At 41.8% G+C, this 9365-nt stretch overlaps 1 protein-coding gene across 1 annotated transcript; it reads right to left on the bottom strand.

The window, feature by feature from the left end:
* Positions 1 to 839: 839 nt before the first annotated feature.
* MRPL37 (mitochondrial ribosomal protein L37) lies at positions 840 to 9349 on the bottom strand. Its single transcript, XM_005284858.5, has 7 exons — positions 8832 to 9349; positions 6709 to 6892; positions 6035 to 6150; positions 5068 to 5253; positions 4618 to 4775; positions 1626 to 1829; positions 840 to 1075 (listed from the first exon to the last, which is right to left on the bottom strand). The coding sequence occupies exons 1-7, from the start codon at positions 9217 to 9219 to the stop codon at positions 971 to 973; spliced, it is 1341 nt and encodes a 446-aa protein (XP_005284915.2). The 5' UTR covers positions 9220 to 9349; the 3' UTR covers positions 840 to 970.
* Between the last annotated feature and the right edge of the window lie 16 nt (positions 9350 to 9365).

Here is a 9365-nt window from a genome sequence, read left to right as displayed (position 1 = left end):
TCTTTTTAATAAGTCATTTTTGTGGCTCTTCTGACCCCTCTCCACTTTATTAATAATCCTTCTTGAATTGTGGTTCTGAGACCACTTCCTATTGTAGCACCATAGGGTATGTCTACACTCCACCTGGGAGTAAGCCTCCTAGCCTGGATGGACAGATTTGAGCTAGCGTGCTAAACAGCAGTGTGGATGTTGCAGCTCCAGCAGAGAGACACTCCGGCTATCCACCCAAGCTCAGACCTAGGGGCTCGATCCTTCCCTCTCCCTGCCCCCACACTAGTAGCTATAGCAGCAAAAACTGTTTTAACACCTTTGCAAGCTAACAGGACTGTTTACCAGTGATTGTGCCCTAAAGAATTTCAGTTCTCTACCTATAGAGAGACTCCATTTTGATGGTAATAAGATAATATTCTAAAGTAAATCACTAATAAGGAGCTGGGCACTAAGTTATCCAAAAGCATTTTAGAAGTAAAACCAAAGTGTGGTGATTGTGAAGGCCCATTGTCCCACAAGACTTTGCTTAAAGCTTTATAAAGGTGGGTTTTCTACATAATGCAAGTTGGTAACTAACTACTGTGCTGTTTGCTTTGGAGTCGGGTACGCGCTCAACACATTCTGGGCTCAGGTTCTACTCTGTGGATTTCTGCTCTCCCAGCTGCTACATCCAGAATCTGCTCCTACAAACAGTAAGAAATAAATGGTAGTTTGGTTTGCATATTCCCTCTTGGTGATGGTGGAAAATTGGGAAAATACTCACGGAGGCTGGGTTCATTAACTTAATGCATGTGTATAATGGTACAGTTAGGCCAGTGCAATGAAAGTTTATATTCAAGTGCACACACTTACTAAAAAAAAAGTCTTTATTTTCAAAAATTGTTAGGTTTTAAACCCTTAAATTACTCCATTTAAGAGTAGTATATGATCACATTTGCTTAGCTGTACGATCTTCTGATGAAAATAGCAGGAAGTAAACTTAAAGGATTTTGGTTTGAGTAGAATCTTGCACAGCTCCATGCAAATACAGTGCCAGAAACTTCTTGAATGTGTCAGGTCGATAGCCATATATTCCAGGAGGAAACTGTGGAGAAGAAACTGGGATATTCAGTTTGTAGTGAACTGATATTTTCCCAAGCAATAGTCTTTCTTTATACTTAGAGACAACTTGAAACATGGCAGTCTGTCTGAAACAAGCTTTCTCTGACAGACAAGCGGGTTTGAGCGTATTTCCATTGGGATTGCACTGATGGGTGGGGAATTTACCCAGTGAGACTAGAGTCTTCTTAGTCTAAGGGGAGTTGACAATTAATATTCTCTCTATGTACCCAGTTATTTCACTGAATAACTTTTTCAATAAGGACATAATGAAATTGTACATCTACATAAAATGTCTCCATCTTAGCAAGCTTAATATAAATTGCAATGCAGCTGAATACACTGATATATAAACAGGACTGACAGTTGCGCTATATTATTTCAGTGTTCACAATTAAGTACCAAACAGCCTATTGTCCTATCTATACCAATACAGTCTGTACAAGCTCCTAAGGCTCAAAATATATGTAAAGGGATAGGATTTCCACTCTTTAATTCTGGTGGGTAAACTAGTTCTCTCAAGCCTGTTAACTTACCTTGACAACTTTCTTCCTGATTCCTGGAAGATACCGGATGTAGTCATACATATACTGATCAGAATCAATCCAGACGAGGTTTTTAACACCATCATTAGAGGCCAAGTCTGTTGTATTTAACTGGAACACCATGAACTGGAAAATACGACCCTCTGTACCAATGCTTTGTACTACTACCGGGTGCTCTAAAACTTTGGGATCATCCTGGGTAGGGTGGAGGGAAGGGAGGAAGAGTTACAACAGACAATGGCTGAGAAGATACAGAATCAGCAATTATTTGGTTTAAAGCCAGGACTTTAACAAATGTAATATCTTGCTCAAAGTTCTGTTCGAACAGGTTTTGAATATAGATTTTGTATTTTAATTAGGGCTGTCCATTAATCAGTTAACTCATGCGATTAACTCAAAATTAATTGCAGTTTATCACATTGTTAAACAACAGAATACCAATTGAAATGTATTAAATATTTTGGATGTTTTTCTACATTTTCAAATATAGATTTCAATTACAACACAATACAAAGTGTACACTGCTCACTTTACATTTTTGATTACAAATATTTGCACTGTAAAACTAGTATTTTTCAATTCACCTCATACAAGTACTGCAGTGCAATCATGAAAGTGCAACTTACAAATGTAGATTTTGTTACATAACTGCACTCAAACGATGCAAAATTTTAGAGCCTGCAAGTCCACTCAGTCCTACTTCTTGTTCAGCCACTCACTAAGGCAAACAAGTTTGCTTACACTTATGGGAGATAGTGCTGCCCACTTCTTATTTATGAGACTTCTGTAGCTGGCATTGCAAGGTATTTACATGCCAGATATGCTAAACATTTGTATGCCCTTTCATGCTTTGGCCACCATTCCATGCTGATGCTCGTAAAAAAGTAGTGTTAATTAAATTTGTGACTCAACTCCTTGAGGGAGAATTGTATGTCTCCAGCTCTATTTTACCTACATTCTGCCATATATTTCATGTCATAGTAGTCTCGGCTGATGACTCAGCACATGTTCATTTTAAGAACACCTGTGCTGAAGATTTGACAAAACACAAAGAAGGTACCAATGTGAGATATCTAAAGATAGCTACAGCACTCAATCCATGGTTTAAGAATCTGAAGTGCCTTCCAAAATCGGAGAGGGATGAGGTGTTGAACATGCTTTCAGAAGTCTTAAAAGAGCAATTCTCCTGTGCGGAAACTACAGATCCTGAACCACCAAAAAAGAAAGTCCACCTTCTGCCGGTGGCATCTGACTCAGATGATGAAAATGAACACACGTTGTTCCACAGCGCTTTGGATTGTTATCTAGCAGAACCCGTCATCAGCATGGACGCATGTCCTCTGGAATGGTGGTTGATGCACGAAGGGACATATGAATTTTTAGCGCATCTGGCATGTAAATATCTTGCGAGGCCGGCTACAAACAGTGCCATGAGAATACCTGTTCTCACTTTCAGGTGACATTGTGAACAGGAAGCATTATCTCCTGCAAACGTAAACAAACTTGTTGAGCGAATCGCTCAGACAAACAAGAAACCAGGACTCTGTGGACTTGTAGGCTCTAAAGTTTTCCATTGTTTTATTTTTGAATGCAGTAATTTTGTACATAAATCTACATTTAAGTTCAACTTTTATGGTGAAGAGATTGCTCTACAGTACTTAGGTGATTTGAAAAATAGTATTTCTTTTGCTTTTTAAAGTGCAAATATTTGTAATAAAAAATATAAAAGCACTGTACACTTTGTATTCTGTGTTGTAATTGAAATCAATATTTGAAAATGTATAAAACATCCAAAAATATTTAAATAAATGGTATTCTATTAAAGTGATTAATCAATTTTTTTAATCGCTTGACAGCCCTAATTAATGCTTTCAAATGGCAATGGAATATAGATGTAAACCGAATTACATGTCTGTTCTAGTTTTTCACTTCAGCTACACCCAAGACAATTGCTTCAACTGATTTCTACCCATTGCCAGTCTACTCTTAACCTTCATTAACACATTAAAATAATTGCTATTGGAATAACAAGGTGTTAGTCTGAATTGATAAACAATTTAAGAATCAAAACATGTCTTTAAAGGTTACCTATAAATCCCTGGCCTACAAAGTCACTAGATGATATATATATATATATATTTTTAATTAATGGAGATATCCCATCTCCTAGAACTGGAAGGGACCTTGAAAGGTCATCAAGTCCAGCCCCCTGCCTTCACTAGCAGGACTAGGTACTGATTTTGCCCCCGATCCCTAAGTGGCCCCCTCAAGGATTGAACTCACAATCCTGGGTTTAGCAGGCCAATGCTCAAACCACTGAGCTATCCCTCCCCCCTCAAATGGTTATCAATGCAGATTTCAAAATATTGTAATATCTGACTTAATGGAATTCAGAGGCTCTCCCCCCTCGTCATCGTTCAAATTCAGTCCAGGTCAACAGTGACTAAGTCATTGCCATCTAGTGGCTGCTTAGTGGCCTCTGAAGTGCTCTGAGTTTCACTCCAGTTTCAAAGAGAGGAGTCCATATCCTAAGTCCACAGTGCTTGGCATCCTTCTTGGAAATTTCAGCTACAATGCTATGGACTGAACTACCCACTCCCATCTAGCGTTCATATTTCTAGGTCAGAACTGGGGCACGATGATGGGATGGTATAGGAAAGTTTGAATCACAAACTCCATGCTATATTTGTCTGAACTAAAACTCATCAACAGATACCTTCTATCCCCATAGTTAAGTAAAAGTGCAGGTAGTAAGTACGTATTTCAACAATCTACCTTCTAATCCAAGTCTGTGAGATCACTGTACTATTTCTCAATTTTGTATAATTGAAAGCAAAACTTTCTTTGCTGCTGGCTTGCAATTTATTCATCTCCAACCACACAGGTTGTACTGCACCTTTAGATAATACCATTACAACAGCCTCCATGAACAATGACATCTACTATAGAAGTTGTGAGGTATGACAGTCATTTTAATACGTACCCCATATAGCATCTTCGCCTTTGCCAGTGCATTGCCAAAAGCAAACATGAGCATTTTAGCCCGGAGTTGTTCTGGTTTAAATCGGGCTGGACGAATGTTGGCTGATTCCACAAAGTACAGAGTGTGAGGATGAGGGTAGGGATAACCCTCTCTAAAACCTGGATTATGGGTAGCCATGAGATACAAAAAAAAGTTTACTACAAAGTTAGTCTTTCCTTTACTCTTTTCAGTAATTATTAAATTTGTATTAACGCAGATTAGACTTACTGCTCTGAAGAACACGTAAGATACCCTATATAGCACTAGCAAATTGGCTAATCCATTATCAACTGTACACCATCTAACATCAGCACATGAAATGTTTAAGGGAATGGGGAAGTTAAAGATTGTAGTGCTGTCCACTAGTAAACATTAACCTGAATGTTTATGTAACTGCTATGCAACTTTTACCTGTATCATTTCGTTCTTCATATACATTAACTTCCTGAAGATCAATTGTAGGAGAGATGGGATGGAAGGTCTCTAGAATGTGGTTTTCAGTAGCCAGAATCTCATCCTTGGAGGCTACTGGCAATAATGGATTAATGGCATTCAGAAGTATTCCATTCAAGCCACGAACCTGAAGAATAGATGATTCTGTAAAGAGAGATTATATTGCATGCAAACATTGCAAAGACTCACTAAACACTTGTACTTAAGAATAAATCTGCCACCATATCTATTAATTTATTCTTCTATTGCTATAATTTTACTGTAACATGCATCCAAAGGAAAAGATGCCCTAGGTTTCATTTGCTAATGTTTAATACGCTATGGAAAAATGAAGCCATAGGCTAACCTCTGCATAGTTAACCATGAAGTGTCACAATAGTCTTACTGCAAGAATACAGATTTATTTTGGAAGGCACCTTGTGTTGTCTTCCCCCCCGCCCAAAATGAATGTTAAGTAGCTGCCCAACTGGAGACAGTGATTTACACAGAATACAAACATAATTCTATTTATCCAGTTCACTACTTATCGATCCCACATAAGTATGGCTTGAAAGATTGTACAGATTTCATGCACACATTGTAGTAAACAAATCATCAGTTCTTTAGAAAACAATGCTCATATTGCCTTTTGTCATGCACCATTGTCTGTCTCCTCTCCCCCCAATGTCTCTTTCATATTCTGTAAAGTTTAGATAGTAAACTTCTGAGGACAAGGGACCAGCCATCTTACCTCAACTATGCCTAATGCACTATTTAAAGCTAAAAGGTTCTGAGACACTTGGTTTCATAGGTGTTAGCCTTATTTTAATCCTCATCCATGTCCTTAGCTTTAAAGCTAGTATTTTTCTTTATTATTCCCTATCAGGATTACAAGTAAAGAGAAAGAGAAGTGTTTTCTACAAATAAATAAAATAAAGTTACTAACCTCTCTCCCATGTAGCCGCCACTTTATAGTCTCTAGCCAACATTCTTTTAGAGAGGGAAGGATACTTGCTAGCCATTGTCCTACACAAATGTAACAAGTCTTCCAAGAGTACAGGGCTTTAGAATGAGACAAGAATTAGTAGGATAGGATAGGATACAAAATGACTTTGAAAGTTATAGGTGTACAGAATATACAATGCATTCTAGTACATGACTACAAGTAAGCCATAACAGTATGAAATATGTAACATTTCCAAATGGTTAATGCAGATTTGTTTAATACTTAAATCCATCTGACATACCAATCGGGTTCCAAGTTGGCAGTGATAATGTTTACTTTCAATTATTAAAACAATTGACATCTGTATTAGCTGGGATATGATCTAAAATAGAACTAAGTTTGTACAAACCCACAGACTGTTACACACTTTGACATAAGATGAAAACAAGTTTTGAATATACACACAAGTACAATTGTAAACAAGTGAGGGCTGGCAACCAGATACAAACTGAATTCACCTCAGTAACATTAAACAGTAAATATAGTGTTCTGCTGGTAATACTTTTTTTTTTTTTTTTTAAACATACTGATAAAAAAAACTGGCTGTTTGAAGCAGAGCTTCCCTGAAAAGGTTGCAGTGTAAGTAAAGATTTCTTTAACTTTTGAGGACTTACCAATAAAACTCTCTCTTGGGAATAAGTTCAGTGGTATTCCAGACACGTGCATGAGAAATTGCATTTTGTACTTTCTCATCCTGATTCTCTAGTTGGTTGGCTGGTTCATCAATAATATTAAGTACTTTTGGAGGTAAGCCTTCCATTAATTTTGTCTTTGTTAGCCAGAGCGCTTGCCTTACTCCTTAGAGTCAAATCAAAATATAGTTATTGAAGATATTCAGCAGTGTTAACTATGCCATAAATGGGTTAATATAAAAATGCTCTTTTACCTATTGAATCTTAAGCACTTATGCTACCACTAATATAGAATACTTCTCAGCATGACCAAGTTATCAGGAACATTAATTTTATGTAGTCTGACCACTTTCATTTATGTACTGTTTTACAACACTGAAATAAGTGTGCATACCTCATTAGTACCACATAAGTTACACATGTAAGTTGAAAGATTAGTTTAGAAGTGTTTTTCCCTACTTGTTTTTTAATTGTAGTATATTGGGTTAAGAATTACAAGGAAACAAGATATGAGAGACTACATATAGCATATGTATACTTTGCATATTATACTTCATGTTAAATGTAAATGGGATCTTGCATTCTGCTGCATGCATAGTTGATCTGAAATTAAGTGCTGGTATCCATACTGAAAGGAAAGAGCCTGTACCCCTTGCCAAAGTTTCTTAGCTTTCTGTTTATATTATCATAGTAGCTGGGGCCCCAACAAAAATCAGAGCCCCACTGTGCACAGCCCTGTACCTTCAGGTGACATGGTTCCTACCCTGCAGCCCTTACAAACGAATCCAGTATTTTTGTTGGTCCACCCACCTAAGAAAGTAGGTGCTAGACTACTACGGTATGCACACCACTATTGTTGTATACATGTGAGCTGGTTTGGGGGGAGGCGTGGCTCACTCCCCCCCACGAGTCAGGTTACAGCCACTCCCGCCAACGCAAAATGCCCTCTTGATATGAGCTGTTTTAGGATAACGGGCAGCCCCCACCTGAGTTATAACACGCAGCAATTCCCCCCCCCCCCCCCGACCAAATTCACAGTCCATTTTGGTTAATTTCATGGTCATGGGATTTCAAAAATCATAAATATCATGATTTCAGCTATTTAAATCTGCCATTTCACAGTTTTGTAATTGTAGGGGTAGTGACCTAAAAAGGAGTTGGGGGGGGAGGAGTTTGCAAAGTTATTGGAGAAGGGGTTGTGGTACTGCTACCCTTACTTCTGCACTGCTGGGGTTGTGCTGCCTTCAGAGCTGGGCAGTTGGAGAGCAGTGGCTGTTTGCTGGGAGGCCCAGCTCTGAAGGCAGACCTGCTACCACTAGCAGTGCAGAAGTAAGGATGGCATGGCACGGTATGGTATTGCCCCCCTTATTTGTGCGCTGCTGCTGGCATGGTGCTGCCTTCAGAGCAGGGTGCCCGGCCACAATAGCCACTCCTCTCCAGCCACTCAGCGCAGTGATTCTCTCCCTCCTTCCACCCCCCCCCCAAAACCCCACACAAACTCGTGATCTCCCTGCAACTCCATTTTGGGTCAGGATCCCCAATTTGAGAAATGATGGTCTCCCCTCTAAAATCTGTACAGGGTAAAAGCACACAACACACCAGATTTCACAGTCTATGAGGAGTTTTTCATGGCCTTGAATTTGGTAGGGCCCTAATTATAGGCTAGGTCTGGCAGCTAGTTGTTGCATATTATTATGGTTGCCCCTTAACTGCTACTCTAGCTCTCTCAGGCAGGTCCCTCTACACCCCTCCTCCCAGTCTAAGGTATTTCTATGACCCCATCACTTGTAGCATCTGAGCACCTCACAACCTCATGTATTTATAATGGAGGGTGGAGGACAGGGCAGCAGCTATTATCCCCAGCTACAGCTGGGGAAGTGAGGCACAGAGCTGCAGTAACTTGCCGAGGGTGACCTAGGAAAGCAGTGCCAGCTCAGGGAACTGACCCTGGCTCTCCCGAGGCTGGTGCCCTAACGAGGGGGCCGCCTTTTCCAACACCCTGCTGCTGCCCCAGGCAAGGCTGGGCGCTCCTGCCCCCCTCCCCGCAGTCCTCACGGCGGCCTGGCTCCCTCACCCACCCAGCACCTCCGCCCCTCGCCCGCTACCTTCCAGCATCTTGGCTCGCTGGTGGCACACGTAGCAGACGCGCTCCTTGTAGAGGGGCATCGCCTCGTAGCGCGGCCCCGGGGAGTGGCGGGGGTCGTGCCAGCCACGCTCCCAGTGCGGGTGGCGGGGCCGGGCCAGCCAGGGCACGAAGTACTGCTTGTCCGCGTAGGTGACCTGCTCCAGCCCGGGGATCTGCTCCTGCACCGGCCGCTTTTCCTGCCAGCTGCGGGGCAGGGGGGCCCCCGGGGGCGGCCCGCGGGTGGTCCAGGGCGTGCGGGGCAGCGGCCTGCGGGGGACCTGCACAGTCTTGCCGCGGTGCGGCCCACGCGGGCCCCACGCCCTCAGCGCCCCGGCCGCCGGCCTCGTAGGCCACCATAACCCCGCCATGGTCGGCTCCTGTCAGGGACGCCAGCCCTCGCCCTCCTCGGCCCAGCCACCCGGAAGAGTCACCGACTGGGGGCCGCCATTTTCCCTAGCGCGGGGCATGCCGGGTACGCAGCGCGCTCGCTGTCTCGGCGACTGACGGCACCGCC

Source organism: Chrysemys picta, chromosome 8, assembly GCF_011386835.1.
Source record: "Chrysemys picta bellii isolate R12L10 chromosome 8, ASM1138683v2, whole genome shotgun sequence".
Classification (NCBI taxonomy): Eukaryota; Metazoa; Chordata; order Testudines; family Emydidae; genus Chrysemys; species Chrysemys picta.
This window is presented reverse-complemented; position numbering and strand designations above follow the sequence as displayed.

What these genes read in the sequence shown, in the direction of transcription:
- MRPL37 (XM_005284858.5), bottom strand. Translation starts at nt 9,219, where the DNA reads ATGGCGGGGTTATGGTGGCCTACGAGGCCGGCGGCCGGGGCGCTGAGG. An exon ending in GCGAGCCAAGATGCTGGAAG is followed by an intron (nt 6,893 to 8,831) that starts GTAGCGGGCGAG and finishes TTTGACTCTAAG; the next exon opens with GAGTAAGGCAAGCGCTCTGG. An exon ending in AGGCGAAGATGCTATATGGG is followed by an intron (nt 1,830 to 4,617) that starts GTACGTATTAAA and finishes CACCCTACCCAG; the next exon opens with GATGATCCCAAAGTTTTAGA.